General features: G+C 36.9%; 2 protein-coding genes across 8 annotated transcripts in view; one reads left to right on the forward strand and one right to left on the reverse strand.

Moving 5' to 3' along the window:
* The window catches only part of PHTF1 (putative homeodomain transcription factor 1), a 54,596-nt gene extending 44,861 nt beyond the window's left edge, over positions 1–9,735 (forward strand). For 4 of the 7 annotated variants that reach the window (XM_023734909.1, XM_023734907.1, XM_023734911.1 and 1 more), the window contains 4 exons: positions 4,420–4,575; positions 6,860–6,955; positions 7,397–7,522; positions 8,051–9,732. In XM_023734909.1, the coding sequence (XP_023590677.1) occupies positions 4,420–4,575; positions 6,860–6,955; positions 7,397–7,522; positions 8,051–8,071 (399 nt within the window). In that variant the 3' untranslated portion in view covers positions 8,072–9,732. Of the gene's footprint in view, positions 1–4,419; positions 4,576–6,859; positions 6,956–7,396; positions 7,523–8,050 lie in introns of all 7 variants that reach the window. The other 3 variants (XM_023734912.1, XM_023734915.1, XM_023734913.1) reach the window with 3 other exon arrangements.
* Positions 9,736–17,579: 7,844 nt separating this feature from the next.
* The window catches only part of MAGI3 (membrane associated guanylate kinase, WW and PDZ domain containing 3), a 250,383-nt gene continuing 245,682 nt past the window's right edge, over positions 17,580–22,280 (reverse strand). The window contains exon 20 of the mRNA XM_004380440.3: positions 17,580–21,076. Coding sequence (XP_004380497.1) covers positions 19,959–21,076 — 1,118 coding nt within the window. The 3' untranslated portion in view covers positions 17,580–19,958. The remainder of the gene's footprint in view (positions 21,077–22,280) is intronic.

Here is a 22,280-nt window from a genome sequence, read left to right on the forward strand (position 1 = left end):
CGAAATGCAACATACACAGAAAATTGCACAAATCCTCAGTGTGTAGCTTGATGAATTGTTACATGTTACCATGTAACCAACATTCAGATAAAGAAATAGAACATTATCAGTCCCCAAGAAGCCTTCGTGACCTGTATCACTATCATAGATTACTTTTGCCTGTTTTGAATTTCATAAGAATGCAATCATAAAAGTATGTATGCTTCTGTATCTAGGTTCTTTCACTCAACATTCGTTCAACAGCAGCTCATTGCTTTATCAAATTCTGTTGAATGAATATACCACATTTATTTTTCTATTTTACTGTTCATGGACATTTGGATTATTTCCAAATTTCAGTTATTATGAATAAGGGTATAATAAACATTTTTGTATATATCTTTTGGTGGCTGTCTGTACTTGTTTCTCTTGGATATATACATCAATGTTGAATTTCTGAATTGTAAGGTAGGTATATATTTAACTTTGTTAGGTGCTTCAAACTGCTTTCTGAGATGGTTGTACCAATTCCACACTCCCAACACCAAAGTATGAGAGTTACAGTTGCTTTGCATCCTTGTCAACACTTGGTATTGTCTATCTTTTAAAATTTAGCCATCTGGGTTGGTGTGTAGTGGTTTTAATTTGAATTTTCCTGATAAGTATTGATGTTGATACTTTTTATAGCTTTTTTAGCTTTTTGGATGTTCTTTTGTAAATGCCTGTCTATTTTGTTTACTTACTTATTTTTGCCCATGTTTTTATTAGGTTACTGCCTTTTTTTTTTTTTTTTACTGATTTGTAGGAGTTCTTACATTTTATCAGTAAAAGTCCTTTGTTGGATATATGTCCTGCAAATATCTTCTACCAGTCTGTGGCTTGCTTTTTTTCTCTCTTAACGGCATCTTTTGATGAATAGAAATTCTTCATTTTATTATCCAGTGTATCAATGTTTTTATTTATGGTTGTCACTTTTTGTGTCCTGCTTACAAAATATTTGCCTACCCCAAGATCATGAAGATATTTTCCTAAGCTTTATTGTTTTACCTTTCACTTTCCATCTGGAATTGATTTTTGTGTATAATATAATGTGGGGGAGGGGTCAAGATTTTCTTTTTTTACATTTATTGAAAAGACCTTTTTTCCTACACTGACCTAAAGTGCAGTTTTTGTCATAAATCAAGTGTATGTACGGGTCTCTTTCTGAACTTTCTCTTCTGTTCTTTTAGTCCATTTTTGTCTACCCTTGTGCGCTACCACACTATCATAATTACCATAGCATTATTATAAGTCTTGATATCTGGAAGTATAATTGCTTCAGCTTTTTTGTTCTTTGCCTTGCCTATTCTTGGCTTTTGCTGGATTATAATTGGGATTGCATTGGATCTACAGATCAATTTGAGGAGAATTGATGTATTTACAATATTGAGTCTTCAAATCTATGAGCATGTATATCCTTCTCTCTATTTGGGCCTTCTTTAATTTCTCTTATTATGTAGAAATTTGTACGTATTTAGGTATATTCCTATGTATTTTATGTTTTTAGATGTTATTATAATAGTATCCTTTTAAAATTTTCATTTTGTATTTTGTTTTTAGTTACAGGTATGTAGAAATACAATTTTTCTATATTGACTTTGTATACAATGACCTTGCTAAATTCATTTATTGATTCTAATAGTTTGTATCTAGATTATTTGGAGTTTTCTCTGTACACTATGTTATATGTGAATAATGACATTTTTTTCCCTTCCTTTCTAATCCTTAGCTTATTTCTTTTTCTGGGCTTATTATACTGACTGAGACCTCCAGTACAATTTGAATAGAACAAGGGTACCCTCGTCTTGATTCCTAGCTCAGAGGGAAGGCATATCTCTGATGATTAATGATATTGGGCATCTTTTCATGTATTTTTTAGCCATTGTATGTATTTTTTGTGAAGTGTCTTTTGAGATCTTTTGCTCATTTTTTTAACTGGGTTTATCTTATCGAGTTGGGAGAGTTCTTTATATATACTGTATATATACACATACATGCATTGCAAATATTTTCTCCCAGTCTGTGGCTTGGCTTTTCATTGTCTTCATGGTGTCTTTTGAAGAACAAACTTTTTTAATTTTGATAGAGCTTTTTGGTTAACTTTATTTTTATACAATATCAAACATACAGAAAAGTTGCAAGAATAGTAGAAAGAACTCTTGTATATGTTTTACCAGCTTCACCAGTTGTTGTAATTGCCCCCCATTTGCTCTGTCATTTGAGCTCTTCTGCACGCTTTTGCATGTGTTCTCTATTTATATACACATATATTTTTCTGAACCATAGTAGGCATCATTTGCCTTTACTCTTAAATGCTTCCATGTGTTTTATTAAGAAACGCTTTTACATAACCAAGCACAGTGGTCAAAATCAGAAAATTTAACATTGATATCAATATTACTCCACATCCCATTTCAAATTTGTTAATTATGTCCTTTATAGTTTTTTCTTTTCCCCCTCAGTCCAGGATCCAATTCAGGATCACATGTTGCATTTAGTTGCCATGTTTCTTTAGTCTCCTTTAGTCTGGAACATTTTCTCAGCCTTCTTTTATTATCTTTCATGACCTTGATGTTTTTGAAGTGCATAGGACACTTATTTTGTAGAATGCCCATCAGTTTGCATTTATCTGATAGTTCCTCACAATTAAAAAGAGTTTATGCATTTTTGGCAGGAGTATCACAGAAGGATATTGTGTCCTTCTCAGGGCATCACATCAGGAGGCATATGATATTGGTTTATTGGATTATTAGTGGTGTTAGCTTTGATAATTTTCTTAAGATCGTATCCACTAGGTTTCTCATTTACCCCTTCACCTTTTGTTTTTTATTGTTCTGCATTTTTAATTTTACATTTATTTTAAACTCACAAGATATAATTATTATTGTTTTATATAGTCAATTATTCATTATATTTATCCACATATTTACTCTTTCCATTGCTTTTCATTATTTCCTACATTTCTGTGTATTTCTGGAATTACTTTCCTTCTGCCTGAAGATCTTTTAGTATTTCTTTTAGTGCAGCTCTTCTGATGATGAATTCTCTCAGTATTTGTTTGCCTGAAAATGTCTTTTGTCACTTTAATTTTTTAAAGATATTTTCACTGAGTATAGAATTCTAGGTTGTCAGTTTTTTTGTCTGTTTGTTTTTTCTCCCAACACTTTTAGGACATCATTTCATTGTATTCTGAGTTCCATTTTTTCTGTTGAGAAGTCTCAGCTCTTAATTTTATTACTGTTCCTTTAAAAGTAATATCCTTTTCTCTGGCTGTTTTTAAGATATTTTCCTTTTTGTTTAGTTTATTAGTTTGACTGTGATTTATGTATTCGTTATCTATTGCTGTACAACAAATTGTATTGCCCCTGCTGAAGAGGTGGGCCTAGGTTGCTACTAGGAGTTACTTTCTGCCCCCTACTTATAACTAATTGGATAGGGGTGAACACCTGACCCAGACTAAGCTAAAATGCTTCCTTCTTTGGAAATTAAAACTAAGAACCTGAGAAATCAGTGGTGGGCTTTGGGGAAGAAAGGTCAGTAGTGGTCAGTAGAGCCAGTAGAGTGGCATGGCAGACCAAAGCTGGTACAAGTCAAAGTTATGGGTGAACAGAAAACAAGAGTTGTGCAAGACAATGCAATTAGCTAAGAAGAGTGGAGACGGGAGCCCAAGTGGTGTTAAGGGAGGAAAGATGGAGACAGCAGCTGCTTGAGGACTTCTTGTTTTTCAAAAGGTGTGCATTTGGTTTCTATGAGAGTTCCTGTGTATTTTCCAGTAAATTCCATCTTACCTTGGACTTGCTTGAGCAGACTTCTTTACCTTTCAATCAACAACAACAAAATAAAAAGTAAAAAATATTTTTTCCAGAAAACTTGACATGTAAATAACCACTCAGTAAATAGCAGCTACTGCTGTTCCTGTTGTTATTCAGACCCTAAAATGGAATAAAGAAGTGATCCTTAGGATTTTCTAGTCATAGAATTCTTTTCATAAGGGATAAGATAAGGTGTTTGTAAGCTAAAAGCAGTGGGGGTGGGCCACATGTTTTAGGAGATCTACTAGACATAATGCAAATTTAATACTTTAAACAATGGTCAGTATATAATTATGAGCGGATGCACTGGTGTTGAAGCAGCTGGAAATGCACTTGTCTTATTTATTTTATTATGCTTTCTTCTTTTGTTTCTTCCAGACCCTTGCTGTCTTTCATGAGAAGGAGAAAATCTAAGAAACTTAGAGAAATACATAATGATTAATTAAATAGCTAATACTTTGAGTATTAAAACTCTTGGGCTTTGAGTTTTAAAATATTGGTTTCTTGCAAATGCTTTTTTAAATTGGTAGAGTTATTATGTTATCTTAAGACAAATGAAAAACTTAACCTTTTTTGGTCCTTTCTATAGGTTCTCCAAGGACATAAAACTTTCCTTAATGATGCTTATAACTGGGAGTTTTTGATCTGGGAAATGGCTTTACTGCTTTTCTTACTGCGCCTGGCCTCACTGGGGTCTGAAACCAATAAGAAATACAGCAATGTTTCGATATTACTTACTGAACAGGTATTGATTGGTCCGTTAGCTTGGTTCACTGGTTAGAGGTGGCACGATAATACTGTAAGATTTATGTGGAGTTGATTAAGGGTAGAGTTGCACATCTGATGAATGTAATTGCTGTCAGTAAGTTGTACACCTATAAAAAGTTGAACTGGCAAAAGTTGTGTGATAGATATATTTACAACGACCAAAAAAAAAAAACTGCTGAGGCTGCTTATATACAAATACCTCATAGGATTTGGTTCCTTGGTTTGGAGATTTAGGGTCATGATTTCATGGGACTTATCAGTTAACTGGCCTAATAATATGTTTAGTGCTTCTCTTCTACCTCCTAGTTCATTGCGTAGTGCCTGGGGTCTTAAAAGTTTGTAGTTAGCCATTCAAGGCACAATAATAGGTCTCTATTCACTGGGAGCAACAGAGGAAGAAGGAGAGTCAGAAATAGGAGGAGGAAATGGAATGTGTGGCTAATTGCCTCCATGAACAACTGCCTCCTTTGCCATGAGACCCGAAGAACTGGATGGTGCCTCACTACCATTACTGAAAGTTTTGATAAAAAATTCTGTAGAAAAATTCTGACCAAAAGGGGAAAAATGCAGACTAGAATTTCAAATTCTCATGGGACTCCAGACTTTCTGGAGCCATGGAGGCTGCATGAACCCCTGAAACTATTGCCCTGAGAGAATCTTTAAGCCTTAAACCAAAAATATTCCCTGAAGTCTTCTTAAAACCAAACAGTAGTTTAGCTTAACTAGTAAAGAATGTCTGCCTTAAGCATTGTCCTCTTTTAAGATCTATCTATATGGGATCAAATTAACAACAGCAACTCAAAGGATTCGATAGGAACCTCAGCGAGCAGTGAGTTTATATTAATGAGGGAGAAACAACTCAGAAAAGGAGGGTGAGAATGGCTGCACAACTCGAAGAATGTGATCAGTGTCACTGGACTGTACATGTAGTAACTGTTGAATTAGTGTATGCTCTGCTATATACCTTCTCAACAAGAACAAAAAATACAATAAATTATATTTTAAAAAGTCTCTGAAAATACCACTATAGTTCAATTATAAGTGAACTAGTGTACATTGACTAAAAGGTAGCTTTCTTATGAAATCTAGATTCAGGTTTTCTAGCCAAAAGGAAAAACAGCAAGAAGATGTTGATTTAAAATCAAATGAATTTTTTAAAAGGCCAAAAAATTATGGGGAAGATTCAGAGTTGGGTCTAGATTCTACCACTCTCTATTCTGTGACCTCACAACTCACTTTGCTCTGCTATATTTGTTTCTTCCTTATAAAATGGGGGTAATATCTTCCCCACCTGCTTCCAGGATTGTGAAAATTAAAATCTAAAGAATTGAAAGTATTTTATACACTCTAAAGGTATTTTTATTGGTGGTAATGGGCTTTTAATGTCATATTTTACATCAAGTATTAGCTCTTAAGAGAACTTGTAATTTAAATATGTTTACTAAGCTTCTTGAATTTCTTCTGTATTAGCCATAGAATACATTTTTCAATGTTTGGAAAAACTTACTCTTCAGTATGTGAATAGATAAGATTGAGAACGGTTTCTTACAAATACAGAGTAGTATAAAGTTTTTAAAGATTTTTTCAAAATTTCAGTTTAGCTGTAAGCTTTAAAATAAAAACATCTGACATCATGAGATGACCTTTTTTTTTTTGCCTTAGAATTATAGTGGAGAATTCTTTTTATAAGGGATAAAATAAAGTAAGTTAAAAGCAGCTGTCTTTATTCCATAAATGTTTAATGAGGATATTGGAGCCTTGGTGATGGAGTGGTTAAGAGCTCGGCTGCTAACCAAAAGGTCAGCAGTTTGAATCCACCAGCCACTCCTTGGAAACCTTATGGGGCAGTTCTACTCTGTCCTACAGGGTCACTATGTGTCAGAATCGACTCAGTGGCAGTGGGTTAGTGGGTTAATGAGGATATTAGATTGTTTGGGGGATACCAAGATGAGTAAAATATAGTTTTTGAATTCAAGGAGTTTACATGCTAATTATATTATAACTAATACTAAATTTGTCATTGCTTTGATATTTAAATTGCTTCATCATTAATTATTTTTGCTTCATGACATAGTTTTTCTTTGGCGGAGACATGATTGATTAGGGGTGAGGCTTGGGTATGTGACATGTTCTGTATAAATAGCTGCTGGGTTTCAAAATTCATTTTACTTGAAAACATAACCCTCAAAATCTGCCAGATTTTATGCAACATGTGTCTTTTTTCCTATAAAATCCACCATAATCCCTATTCTTTCCCTTAGATTAATTTGTATCTTAAGATGGAAAAAAAGCCAAATAAGAAAGAACAGCTCACGCTGGTAAACAATGTGTTAAAGTTATCCACCAAGTTGTTGAAAGTAAGTAATATCAATGACACACTTTTACTACCATTTAAATTAAATCAGTAGTTTATGTCTTGGAAAAGGCCTTGATAATAGATGGGTGTGCTAGGCTGTGTAGGTTCTAAATGCTGACCTGATAGTTTTGGGTTAATGACTGTATAAGAAAAAATTTTCTGTCTTCTTACTCAGGTTCTGATGATTGCTGATGTCTGTCAGATTTTTTAAATTACATTTCTCTACCACAACTGACATATTTCTAAAATCTATCTTAGAAAGCTTAGCTAGTGGAAAAGTAGGTGAGAGTACATTAGGGATTTTTATATGGTAGCTCTTGAATATGAAGCACAGATAACTTTGAACAGCCATCTCGACACAAGGCTTAAAAAACAGCCAGGAAATCACTGTTGGCTATTGAGAAACCATGTATCTCACTCCAGTTCTTTCTTGTTTTCGTAGGAACTGGACACACCATTTAGACTCTATGGACTGACAATGAATCCCTTAATCTACAACATCACACGAGTAGTTATCCTTTCTGCTGTCTCAGGGATTATAAGTGATCTTCTAGGATTTAATATAAGAGTAAGTATGACTACCACTCTGTAGCATCTGTCTTAGTCTTAAAACATAATAATCTTTGCTCTTCACATGCTCTTCTTTTTTTTTTTTTTTTTATTTGTGACTGGCATGGAAATGACTCTTGAGGTAAAGAAATAGGCATTTTAATTGGTGGTCCATAGACTTTTCAGCTTAGGTTTTCTCATTTTATACAAGTACAATAGACTGTACTTTTGAATGGAACAAAAAATCAAGATTGAATGTCACATCAGTTTAATAGCTTGGGTTGGGTAAGGGCCTTCCTCTGATCTAGGGAAATGTCCAGAGGCAGAATGAATGAAAACTAAAAACACAAGAATTGCAGTGCGTCGTTTTTGATCCTGGAAGTTTTTTAATGTTTTTTCCCATGGTGCGCTGTGGTTGCTGTTGTCATAATTGATACTGTTTTTTCCTTATATAAAGGATTCTTGGTTTGTAGTCATGTACACGTACCTATAAACCCCCACCTGTTTGTCTTGAAACTAACTTATTTTGGTGATTTTCTTTTCTTAGCTGTGGAAAATTAAATCATAAGCTGAGTCATTTACCAGGACTCTCCCCTTGCTGGCATCACTACTTACCAATAAAGGAAAGAGATGACTTCAGAAACGAGTGAGATCTCTACCTGCTTGTTCACATGCAGAGGTGCCCTCAGCTCTACCAGATATATCCTGTGGCGTTTTCAGAGGAACAAACTCTCTTCCAACTGGGTGTGCATATGAAAAACATTTTTATGGTTTTGAAACCATATGAATAGTCAGAAGACTAAAGACTGTGTTATGGTAACACAAAGAAATAACTTTCTAAGTTGGGAAATTTATTCTGGGCACTTCAGTGCCATTATATATACATGGAAAGTCTTTTGGGTAACTATCGTAGGTGCCCAAACATGAAGCAAATATCCTTCACTGGAAATATGCAAGCTCAGTACTTTTCAATGACAACCTATGGAATTAGAGATTTCATTTCTCTAGCAACAAGAGATCAAATTTAAGCTACTCTAGGTTGGCTCCAAATAAAAGAACTTTACTGGATAATTTCAGTTTCTAGGCTTTTTTGTTGTTGTTGAAGGAAAAATATAACCTTTTTAAACTGCAAGTTTCTGTTAAACTGTGGAGAAATTTTTAATTAGCTTATAATTTTGAAGTTAACCCTAATAATTGTATAATTATTAATGAAAGAGTTATGCATACAATATGCCGTGCCATTCAGCATGAGAAATCTAAGTATATGCAAACGTACTCATCCATGTCCATCATACAACATGGTTTCCATATAGATCATTTGAGCTGTGTTTCCTGTCACAGTACTAAGTGAAGCGTTAATAGTTTGCCTGTTGTGCAGCTTCATGTGTCAAATCCTCAGTACAATGTCAGATCTTCAGTGTCTATAATCAGCTAAGCTATACCTTTGATGATTTAGGTTCTTTTATCACCATTCCCTATTACACACACGTGCACAGGTACATGTTAATGAAAACTCTAGCCATTTACTTGTAACTCTGGCTCATTTAAGTTACCTGCTCTGAAGAATCTAGTTGAGGCAAATTGAAAGCCTTAATTTTTTAATGATAAGATTTTGTGAATTTTTAATGAAAATAGTTTAGAAACCTAGTCATTAATTATATGTAAAGCATGTACTTATGCAAAATCAGTTTATCAGTTACATATATCCTAATATGAAGATTTATATTAGGTTCAAAGATGAATTTCTCAAGAGTTCAGGATTGAGGTCAGAGCTTTCTGGGTTCACATTCTTGACCCTGTCATTTATTAGCTTCATAATCTGGGGCAAATTACTTAACCTCTATGCGTCTCAATTTCTTCACCTGTTAAAAGGGAATAATAATTACCTACTAAGGTTGTTAAGGTTAAGTGAGATTGTCATGTACGTATCGAAGTGCCAGGCACTTAGTAAATCCACAGTAAACACTTGTTGTATTTAATTCATTACCATTGGCATAAATGTTATGCCAGCCACTTTTTATGCCCTTGGACCAATGTGGCAAGATGTTATTCTGGTTCTAATGCATTTAGTGTCAAGGTGGGTCCCTTTTGAAATGCATGAAGCTCTGCAGAATGGAGTTGTAGCTTCATTGTTGTGTAGGTTGGGCATTCTATTAGGTGATACTTTCTGAATGTGTTAGTTTTGTAAACATTTTCCTTTATTTCTGGGAGATAAGGCTTGCAAGCATAATTATGGCTTTCCTGTGTGATAGTTAGGGAGCCCAGATGGGTTTGTTGTGGTTTTTCTGTGTCATATTTGGAAAACAAGAGGCTCCCCATGTAACCTAATGGAAAGGTGCCCACAATAAATTACATCTCTAGTTTCCATTGTCATACCATCATGCCACAGATCGGTGGCGCCACAGTGCCACTAGCTTCATTGGCAGATTGTATTGCGAGATCCTATTTCTCAAAATCCATATTACCACCCCAAATTTAAACACACTCAATTAGTAAGCATGCATTACGATACTGAAAACACATGCCATCCAAAAAAAGGAGAAAAAATATAATAACAAAAGGATTAAAGCACCTTTAAAAATCTCTTACTGATAGGTTACTAACTGTGAAGATTGAAAAGTAGGAAGCAAGGTTGCTAAACTAGGAGCAGACTACCAAAAATACGCAGCCAGTCTAAATACTGCATGAGCATTATAAAAAAAAAAAAAAAAGGTAAAATCCCATTTTAGTGATTTACATTTACAAGCAACTGTTCAGTAGAGATACTTCAGTGTCTCAACAGATGGCCCACAGAAATCATGCTTTTACTATTTTCTATAAGGAACAATAGCAACTCTCAACTCCAAACACAACATTGAGCTCAGTGCAGATTCCAGATGAAGAAAGCTGATGTTTTTATTTTTTCCTCCTATAAAAAATGCTGTTGTTTTTATTTACAATTTTACACAGTGAATTCTCTATAGTTTAAATTCAGTATTCAGAATACACTAGTTTGTTCTTGTGGGTTGCTTCATTTTTGGTTTTGATGATGTATAATTGGTTTAAATTCTTTTTCAGATGGGTAAGATTATATGCAAGTACAGCTGCTCATGTCAGAAACTTGGGAATCATTCTTGACTCTTCTTCATCATACCACACATCCAATCAATCACCAAGTCTTTTAATAATTATCTTCCAAATATCTTTCTAATCAGTCCACTCTTCTCCATCTCCTCTTCCATCACCCTAGTCTAAGCCAACATACTTTGTTTTTTGAACAAGTTTTTGCTGCTTCTGCTCTTACATTACGCGTGGCACTCCTTCCCCCAAACCCAATCCATTCTTCTCAAAAAGGTCATGTGTCCTTGCTGAAATGCAAGTCTCAGCATTTGTAATCCATTAATGGCTTGCTATCACTTTGAAGATAAAAATCCAAAATCCTTTTACCAAGGTATACAGGCTCAGCCTGTTGAAAAAGTCTTTATTTTGCCTTTACATTTGTAAGGTAATTTTTGCAGGGTATAAAATTCTAGGATTAAAGAGGTTGTTGGTCCATTGCTTCTTGGATTGCATTGTTTCTGACAAGAAATTTGCTGTCATTGTTTTCTTTGGTCCTCTGTATGTAACATGTCTTTTCTCCCCCTCTGGCTGTTTTTATCATTTGATTGATTGCAGCAATTTTCCTTGATTGCAGCTTTCTTCATGTTTGTGTGTGTGTTTGTTGAACTGTTGGATCTGTGGGTTTGTAGTTTTCATAAAATTTGGAATAATTTTGGCCATTATTTCTCTTTCTTTTTTTTTATTGTACTTCAGGTGAAGGCTTACAGAACAAATAGTTTCTCATGAAACAGTAGTACACATATTGTTTTATGACATTGGTTAACAACCCTACAACATGTCAACCCTCTCCCTTCTCGACCTTTTTTTTTTTTTTTTTTTTTTGGTGAAAATATACATAGCCAAAGATACACCATTTCAAAAATGTCTACATGCACAGTTCAGTGACATCGACTATGCTCTTCCAATTGTGCTGCCACTGTCACTTTAGATGAAGGCTTACAGAACAAAATAGTTTCTCATTTAACAGTTAGTACACATGTTGCCCTATGACAATGGTTAACAACTTCACAACACATCAACACTATCCTTACTCAACCTTGGGTTCCTTATCAGCAGCTTTCCTGTCCCCCTCCGCCCTCTGGCCCTTTTCCCTGGACTGCTGTGCCTCATTAGTTCCATTTGCTTTTATGGGGCTGTCCACTCCCCGGCTGAACGGTGAACCTCAGAAATGACTTCACCACTGAGCTAAAAGGGTGTCTGGGGGTCATACTCTCAGGGTTTCTCCAGTCTCCTTTAGGCCAGTAAATCTGGTCTTTTCCTTGTGAATTAGAATTTTGTTCTACATCCTTCTCCAGCTCTGTCCAGAACCCTCTGTTGTGATCCCGGTCAAAGCAGTCAGTGGTGGTAGCCGGGCACCATCTAGCTGTACTGGACTCAGTCTGGTGGAGTTGGCCATTATTTCTTAAAATAATTTTTATGTACCACACTTTCATCCACTTCTTTCTGGGACTCCAGTTTACATATATATCAGGCTGCTTGAAGTTGTCTCACAGCTCACTGATGCTCTATATATCTTTTCAGTCTTCTTTATCTTTGTTTTTCATTTTGGATTCTTTTGTTATACTTTCAAGGTCACAAACCTATTCTTCTGCAGTGTTTAATAGGCTGTCAATCCCATCCAATGTATTTTTTGTCTCTAGAAGTTTGATTTTGGTGTATGTATTTTCTAGGTCTCTCCTTAATATGCTTGTTCTTTTCTCTACCTTCTTTAACAGAATGAATGTATTTGTAATAGAATTAGTAAATAAGGACATTAAAACACCTATCACCTGTATAATTTTTGGGTGTGTTTCTATTGATTGGTTTTTCTTCTCATTATGGGTTATATTTTCCTGCTCTTTGGCATTTCTGGTAATTTTTTTATTGAATGTGAATTTTTGGCTATTGGATTTTTGTATGTATGTGTGTATTCTTTTTGGATTATTTTAAATATTCTTGAGCTTTTTTCTGGAATGCAGTTATGTTACTTGGAAACAGCTTGATCATTTCAAGGCTTGCTTTTTTAAGCTTTGTTAGCTGGGCCAGAGCAGCCTTTAGTCTAGGGCTAATTTTCTCCACGACTGAAGCAATTCCATTCTGAGTACTCTACTTGATACCTTGTGCATTATAAAGTTTCTCCACTTTAGCTGTGTGAACGTGAACCAGTCCCAGCCTTGTGTGAGCTTCAGGAATTTTTCTGCCTGCTTCTTTTTGGTGGTTCTTTCCCTGTTCTTGGGTAGTTTCCTCATATGCTTGTGCTCAATACTCAGGTGAAGACTTGAATCCTTTGCACATCTTTGGAACTCTCTCCTCTCTATGCAGTCTGATAGCCTGCCAAACAAATTCTAGCTACTTTGGCCTCCTCAAATTTTCATCTCTGTCTCCTCAACTCAGCAAGACTGCTTGATTCTGTTTAGGTTCCCTCTCCTTGCACCGCAGCCTGGAAACTGCCTCCCAGCAATAAGCTGAGGCAATCATAGGAATCATCTCATTTATTTCCACCATCCTGTGCTGCCTATTGTCCAATGTTTAAACCCCATTTTTTTTCCCACACACTTTGTCCATTTTTTTTCAATTGTTTAATGTGGGAGAGTAAATGTTTTCCACCTTAGTAAAGGAACAAAGTATACCCACTTGCCCAAGCCAAGGCTTAGTGTTTATCCTTGGTTCTTTTCTTCATATTGTAGCCACCATCAAGTCATATCAGTTCTACATTTCCACTGTTACTCTAGGTTAAGCTTCCTTCACTGTCACCTGGACTACTATGTTGACCCGCTGGTGTTTTTCCATTTTGGCCTTCTAGAGTCAGTTCTCCACAGCTACCTGAATGAGCTATGGAAATTATATCATTCCTCACCTACTTAAACCCTTCCTGGTTTCCCCTGCAATCCAAAGTCCTTCATTATCAGTCCTGTCAACTTTTCCAACTTCATCTCAGTACCTTCCGACCACACTAGTCTTCCTCTTTGTTCATTATACCAAGTTCTTTCTCATATCAGGCCTTTATGCAAGCTTATTTTCTCTGCTTGGAATAATTTTTCTTAAGCTCTTCCCTGGCTGGCTTCTTATCTTTTAACTCTCAGCTTAGATTTCAGTTCCTCAGAGGAGCCTCCCTGATAATCTTAGTTAAAATAGTTCCCCATTTTATTTCTGTTGTCATATCTCCCTGTTAATTGCCTTGATGACAATTATCATAATCTGATACTCTTGTTTACTTTTTGTCTACATTTGTCTTCCTTGAAGGCACAGACTTTTTATTTGCTCCTGTATCGCCAGAATACAGGAATACAGAACCATGCCAGACCCACAGTAGGTGCTAAATAAAAATGTGTTGAATGAATGGGGAGTAGACCTCAAGTAATTTCCCATTCACACAATTTTTTTTTAAGGATGGAAAAGTTCTAATTTCATGGTTTCTCTACCTCTGCCCACCAATGCTTCACTTAATACGTGTATAAATAATTTCTAGAGACTTGGGCTTCTTTTTAGATTCCAAAAAAAGGAATGAGAGCTAGTATATTTTGGTAATATTTACCTGTTACTGAGAAATTACACCAAGATGGAAAAACAGAACCAAATTAGGCCATTCATACATTTAACTGGAATAGTAATACCATCCTGTAAACAAAACCTGTTGCCGTTGAGTCAATTCCGACTCATAGCGACCCTATAAGACAGAGTAGAACAGCCCCATAGGGTTTCCAAGGAGAGGCTGGTGGATTAGAACTGCCAATCTCTTGGTTAGCAGCTTAACCACTGCACCACCAGGGCTCTAGTAATACCATAGAAGGATAAGAAGAATCCCTGTTGACTTAATTTTATAGTTTGCTGTTTACTGGGAAAAAACTATCCCTCCTAAAATTGCTGTGCAGGTATAATCTCTAAACATCCTAAATATGTATATTATTGCCCATGCAGAATATAAACTAAACAATGTTATTGACAGTTGAATAACCAAATACTTGCCTAATTGGGATATGGTTCTCTTAACTTTCAGAGACATGTAGAAAAATTCTAAATTCCAGGATGTCTCAGAAAGTATTAGCTTATGGGCTTATGTTTTTATTTTTGGTTGATTGTATTTAGAGGTAAGCGGACCTCTGCACTGTAAAAATAACCCTCTTTCAAAGTAATGAAATTCTTTTTTGGTATTTTTTAATCTGTACTCATAATGGGCCAGATGGGTACCACTTCCAAATATAGTGTGTGATTTGTGAATAACAAGAAGTTAATTCATTAAATTTCATCTGTACATGTATTGACTAGTGATTTTTTTTTTTTTTTTTTTGGTTTTAATGAAGAGAAATTTATTTCCTCACAATCAAAGTAGGCTAAAAGTCCAAATTCAGGGTGTCAGCTCCAGGGGAAGGCTTTTTCTCTCTGTTGGCCTTCTCATCAGTGTTCCCCCGGACTAGGAGCTTCTCGGGTGCAGGGACCCCAGTCCAAAGGACGCGCGCTCTGCTCCCGGCATTGCTTTCTTGATGGTATGAGGTCCCCGTCTCACTGCTCACTCCTGTCTTTTATATCTCAAGAGATTGCGTCAGGACACAATCCAGTCTTATAGATCCAGTCCTGCCTTACTAACACAACTGCCACCCACCCTTCCTCATTAACATCATAGAGGCAGGTTTACAACATACAGGAAAATCACACAGTACCAGGAATCATGGCCTAGCCAAATTGATATACACATTTTTTGGGGGACATGATTCAAACCATGACATTCCACCCTTTGGCCCCAAAGAATCACATCCTTGCAACGTGGAAAACATATTCACCCCATCATATAGCAAAAGTCTTAACTCCAAGTCCAAAATCCAAAAATTCTTCTTCATCTGTGAAATCTAGAATACAAGTTATCTGCTTCCAAAGGTACAATGGCAGAACAGGCACAAGCTAGACACTTCCATTACAAATGGGAGAAATTAGAGGAAAGGAAGTGAAAACAGGCACCAAGCAAGTCAGCAGAACACATAACATTAGCCCTCAAGGCTTTGAAAATAATCTCCTGTTCTCTGAGACAATTTACACAATAGCCCTGCCCTCCAGACTCTAGGTATTGGCCACAGTCTCTGGATTCTGAGTGGAGGCCCATCAGCCCTGGGCTTCAGCTCCGCCTACCAGGCCCACTGGGACAGCAACTCTGCTCCCTTGGCTTTAGATGCACCATTCTCCTAGTCCATCGGAGTGACAACTCCACCCTTAGAAACACCAGAGGCCATGGCTCCAGACTTGGAAACCCCTGAGGTCACGGCCATACCTTTTGAGGCAGAAGCAGCTTGGCTTTTTGTGTCCCTTGTCTCTTCAGCTTCTGCTTCTGTTTCCTGTGACCTCTTGGCCCTCGGGCCTCATGCCCGCATCTGCCCTGCTGGGGCAAGTGTTCCAAAGCTCTGTACTCCACCGGTATAAGTGCCTGGAGGCACCCCACTCTGCCAGAAAGCCTCGTGCACACAGACACTCAGCTCTCTCGCTCCGTGGGTTGGCAAGCCTAGCTCCACCGATAAGTGCGCAGAGGCACCCCACCCCGCCAGGAAGCCTCCTGCACACAGGCACTCAGCTCCCTTGCTGAGTGGGTTGGCAAGCCTAGCTCCACCGATAAGTGCCCAGAGGCACCCCACTCTGCCAAGAAGCCTCCTGCTCACAGGCATTCAGCTCTCTGGCTCCGTGGGTCGGCTCCAGCGCCGTCTTGCACCTGTCTCCTGGTTCTGCTGCTGTTGGTTCTGTGCTGCTGCTGCTTCTCTGCTGCTGCTGGTCCTCTGTCACTGCCGCACATCTATCCATTCAGTTTTAAAACCGCTTCCACATTTTAGGTATCTGTTAGAGCAGCACCCCATTCTCTCGGTACCAAATTCTGTCTTAGTCATCTAGTGCTGCCATAACAGAAATACCACAAGTGGATGGTTTTAACGAAGAGAAGTTTATTTCCTCACAATCAAAGTAGGCTATAAGTCCAAATTCAGGGTGTCAGCTCCAGGGGAAGGCTTTTTCTCTCTGTCGGCCTTCTCATCAGTGTTCCCCCAGACTAGGAGCTTCTCGGCGCAGGGACCCCTGTCCAAAAGATGCGCTCTGCTCCCGGCACTGCTTTCTTGATGGTATGAGGTCCCCTTGACTAGTCATTTTAAGTAATCCTTTGCTTCTTGAGTATACTATGGACTAAGCTTTGGCCTAATCACACGTATCTTTGTGGAAGATAGATTGTCATTCAGCTTAACTAATTTGAATACTCCTTGTTTTCTTTAAACCCAAGTCTTTTGGAATGTTGGTCATACTAAACAAAGTTAATTTGTCCACATGTTTAATAAGCTGAGTATCAAAGTGTAAAATTTTGCTGTTAGAAAAAAAATAACTAAGATATTCTCATGTAGAAATAAAAAGCCAAATGCTTTTCTGTGTCCAAGACTTATGAAATAGGATTGACCCTGTTCAAAAAGCTGCTTGGTCCATAAAGTTTGATATAACTAGGTTAGAACACAGTATTATAGGATCCTAGCTTTCTAATTTCTTTAATGAGACACTGTAATGGTATCCTAGAACTTTTCTACCTGTTACGCCCAATAAGAAAATACACCCACTAAAACAACTACTTCGCTACTACTTTCTGCAGCCTTTGCTACGGCACGCATCTCCACTGTGGGGCCCGAGAACTGGGGTTTGGGTTTTATTTCTAGTGTGAGTTCATGGTAGGAATTTATTTTTCCCCTCAAGAGTATTAAATTAATCATGGCTGTGAAATAGGTTTCAGGCATCATTCATACCACGAGTTAAATTAGATCAAGTCAAAACACTTCATTCTAAAACCAAGTATGTTGTTAGGTGCCACTGAATCTATTCTGACTCATAGTGACCCCATGTGACAGAGTAGAATTGCCCCATAGGGTTTCCTAGGCTGTAATCTTTTATAGGAACCGGTCTTTCTTCTGCAGAGCTGCTGGGCAGGTTTGAACCTCCAACCTTTTCAATAGCAGCCAAGCGCTTAACACTTGTGCCACCAGGGCTCATTAAAACAAGTATAATCTGGAGTAAATGACATTTAAAAATCATATGAATTGCCATAGTCTGATGAAATAGAATTTTGTGACCTTGTGGTAAATGGACTTACACTATATCCATTATAAATGTCTAGTAATTGAATTTCCAACAAAACAAGACTTCTCTCCCTGACAATGTAAGAAAGGATTCTGGTAGTGAATTATTTATGCACAGCTATTTTCTTTACAATGAAAAGTTTAAAATAAGTTAGGTATAGTGATATTTAATTCAAACCAGTTTCAGGCTTTACATATTGATAAAAGTGTAGCTATACAAATAAAGTCATCATTATAAGAGTCTTCCTTATTGTAGAACTTTGAATGTTTGTTACTTGGAGGGACAAAATCTATTTGAGGACTGAGACCATGATGGGAACTACCTCCACAAATAGAAAGCATATTAAACGAATCTAACAGTGAAAGAAAGGAAGGCCAAGAACTGTTTTTGTTTTGTTTTAATATCTATATAAAAAATAACGAGCGATTTACAGATCTTTCTCTAATCAGAACCTCAAGTGTATATATAAAGGTACTGTACAATATATAAACATTTACAACCAGTACATCCATATTTTGCTTAGCATTCCAAGGCCACATTGCTAAGTCAGTATATAATTAGTACAGTGACAGGTTAGTTAGAAAGGAAGAGCCACATCAGACTAACACATATGACATCAAAGTTATGTCACAGGTAACAAGAAAAATAGGATTTGTATCACTAATTGTGGACTATAGGGAAAATAAATCATTTCTGTGGTACTAAATTCTTAGCATTTATCAAGCCTCCTAATTTTGCTCTATTCAAGTAGTTACAATAGGTGGGTGAATATAGTTCTGGATGAAAAAAGGATTTCAAAAATCTCACTCTGGGAAGCATGTCTTATCTACAGGGATTGACTGAGTTGTTATATTAAATGGTTTCACAGTCAGACTCCGAGAGGGAGGGACCTAGACAGAATGTGTTTCACAGTAACAAGATGAACCCAGGGGGACAGAACAAGTATGTTCAAACACTCCATAAAATGGTTTTATTCTGAGAATGTTGCTTTATTTATAGATGCCACTGAATGCTGTACCAGGAGACTGAAAGACCTGGATCTATTTTATGGAGTTAAAAACTGTCTCTACCTTTCCACAAATATATTTAATTTTAATTAGACTTTAACAACAACAAAAAAAAAAAGCTTGGAAAATTTGTATACACTAAGCAGATGTTTAGTCTCCCCTTCTTGCTTTTAAACAAGAAAGTGATTAATGTAGCTAGAAATTAAATAAGATCCATTTTGTCCTTGCTGGGGAGGCCTCACACAGGTTCTGCTTCTAAACACCCAAATGTGTGCGGCTGCTACCGGCTGAGGTGATACTTTATCTGGCAAGGGGCTCTGAGACTAGTTTCATGATTAAGTCCCTTACACAATCTCTGTACAGGTACTAAGACTAATGACTTTAGTAGTAGGTATGGCCAAAATATCCAGAAATAGCAACTGGGTATTTTTAGTTCTAAGAGCAGTAAGTACTTCCACATGCTTTTTCATGGTTTTGTAATGAAATAGCTGAACCAGAGTAGGGTTATCTGAGACTCTGTAACTACATCAAGGTTGGATAACAATAACAGGAGGTGAATTCTTTATTGCTTAAAGCACTTCCTCATTTTGAACATTCAATTGTAAGTAACATCTTCAGCAGTTATTCAAAACACTTTATTCAAACCAAATTGAAATAAAAAGCCATAAGAAAGCATCAGTGTCTGCCTATATTTTTTTCTTTAAAGTAGTGATGTTTGGGGGGTTGTATTTTTAAACTGGGACGTTGTCAGTAGCTGTTAGAAGAGGCAACTGCCATCTTTAAATGGTAAGCTAACAATCTCTTCTTCTGCAAGGACTCAAATATTTCTTTCTGTAAACATGCAACATGCTATTGAGAATATCAACTTCCAGGCCAAACTGAGCTTTTTCATTAGTGGAAATATCTGCGTGAGAAGGATAAAACAGACATGGTACAGTAGATAGCTTGGCACAAATACAAAGTAAGTTGTGATCACATTGTCAGTATCAACATGGGTCATTTGTTCACACACTCAAGAAGACGGGCTGGGCAGCCTGAGCAGGGCATGTCAGATGAGCGCACAGATGCAGCTCCTTCCTGAGTGCGAGGCGGGCAGCCAGCCAGGGGACGGTTGGTTCTCAGCAATCCTAAAGGCCCTTCATGCAGCCTAGGAAACTTGATGCTCAAATTAAAATGTACTTACGTGTGTGTAAGAATTCCGGAAAAAAATGACTTTTGTTTTTAAAATGCTGCTTTTTAGTAAGAAAAGGTTAAAACTTGTTTTTCTTTGTTTTAGACTAAAGGTCACAGCCGTTTCTCGGCCACACCGGTGCCCGTGACTCTATTTGCACTTGGCACCTTCCAGGGCCCTGGAGTTATCGGTGTTTTCTTAACCGGAGAACTGCTTTCAGGTTTGAGCCCTCCATCCTCTTTGTTTTTGTCAGCTGCCTCTAGTTCTTTCCCTTTGTGATCTTCTATTTTGTTTAAAATTGTTCTTTCCTCAGGTTCCTGCTTCAGCTTCTTTTCTGATATTTTGACATTTTCTCCTATTTTATCTTTGCTAGAACTTATTTCTCCTAAGGTTGCTTTTTTTCCTTTTTCGTTTTCAGATACTACTCGACTAATAGTGTTATTAGCCTTTTTGGATGGAAGAGACTTTTCATCCAGTCGCTTGCTTTTTTTCTCTGGAGACCCTGTTCTATTTTTTCCAGACTGACTCTGCTTTATATCTTTCCTGATGACACCTGATTTTTCTTTCCCATCCTGGATCTGCTCAGCATTGTCACTAGCACGGCCCCCTGCTCGTCGAATCTCACCCTCTAATAATCTGGCGTCAGCATTTGGTTGGTCTTTGCTTCCTTCACTTTTTTGCTGCTTTCTTGGGCTAGAAGACCGTCCTCGGCCTCTCCTGCAATGATCTTGTCCAGAACCTTCTCTGGTGCTGACCTGACAACTCCTGTTCTCCCCTTTCCTGGGGCTGAGGGATCGCTCTCTGGGTCTTCTTTTGGGGTCATTTTTTAGAGGACCTGGAATCTTTTCCAGATGTTCCTCTGAATATCGATTGGCTGACTTTTTGGGACTAGCTGATCTACCTCTTCGTGTAACACCATTTTCTACTTTTAATAGATTTTTCTTCCCACTGTGCTCATGACTGTTGGGTGGATCCCTCTTATTCACATTTTTCTGGACTACACACTGATGCTTTATCTCAGACAGGTTTTCATTCAAAGTGCTTTTCTTTTCAGGCACAATGTCCTTCAATTCTTCTGCCTTTTCACATATCTGAACTCTCGTTAAAGATTCTTCAGTTACTGGTACATGAGACTCTTCAAATATGGAAGCAGAATGTGAAGATGGGGGAAATGGTGACTGTTCATCATAAATCACACTTGAAGCCAAAGGATTATTAATATCCCAATCACCTTAAAAAAAATTTAAAAAAAGCAGTATGAGTGGAACACTATTGAATTTTAGAACTATAATAAATAGAAACAATAAGTTCTTAAGTTTGATAGCCATTTGAATTGTACTAACTGCTTAAACAGCCTGAGAATGGATATTTTATAAATAAAGTTTATATATGTTTATGTATATATAGGCAGATGTGTATAGACATCTGTACTTTTACATAAAGGGTAGGCTGTTTACATACACAAAATAACAGTTTTTATTTTTCTAATTACTTATGTATATAATTAGTGAAATAAATGCATAATGTGTAAATTATTTATAAGTAGGAAAGCCCGATGTTAAACTTATTATAAGAAATAAAAAATAAAATTGGACCAAATTACCTGGTCCAAGAAGCTTACTAATTAAGCTATTACCAGTGGATATAGCTTAAGAATATGCCAAAACCACTAATTTAATAAATGAGACCAAACTGTGGTAACTAGAATGAGGTTCATGGGCATTTGTAAATAATTTTTTTGAGTTAAGCCATCAAATTTAATGTCAAAAGAAAACTGAAAAGTACAGAAGATAGGAGTAGATGTATTTAATAGCATCATTTTTAATTAAAAAGAAAAAAAAAAAAGAAGGAAGAGATTTACAAGACATGCAAATTTACCAAGTCTTTTTAAGGAAAGACCAAGAAAAGCCCTGAAAGCCTTAATGTTGCTCAGGTTTCACGTAGGAGCACAGACCGGAAGGAGCCAAACCTGAAGAAGGAAGAGAAAAAGCCTAGGACTATGTAAAAAAAAAAAAAAAAAATCACAGTGCAGTTAGCAAAGATGTCATGTATGATTTACAAGCAGGTGGTGGAAGATAATACAGTCAGAGAATCAGGCTGGAAGGGGACTGTAGGAGGTCATTTAACCCTCAAAACGGGGGACCGTGGCGGGGAGGGGGTACTAAGTGGATGTGATACTGCCTTTATTTCTAATCGTGCACTCAATTAAAAAAAAAATACTGATCTTCAAAAACATACAGTGAAAACAAGGAAGTTGAAGATGAGTACAGGAGTACAGACATGGTCCCAGGTCCAACTCCTTGTTTCCAGGCAGGGCTATAGCAACTTGTTTTTGAAAAGTGACTGGAAAAGCCTTAAGTTCTTATGCTACTTATTAAGAGAGAAAATTATCATAATGTAAGGAAGTAATTAACATTTGTTGGTAACATGTAATT

Source organism: Trichechus manatus, unplaced genomic scaffold (assembly GCF_000243295.1).
Source record: "Trichechus manatus latirostris isolate Lorelei unplaced genomic scaffold, TriManLat1.0 scaffold00073, whole genome shotgun sequence".
NCBI classification, from domain to species: Eukaryota; Metazoa; Chordata; class Mammalia; order Sirenia; family Trichechidae; genus Trichechus; species Trichechus manatus.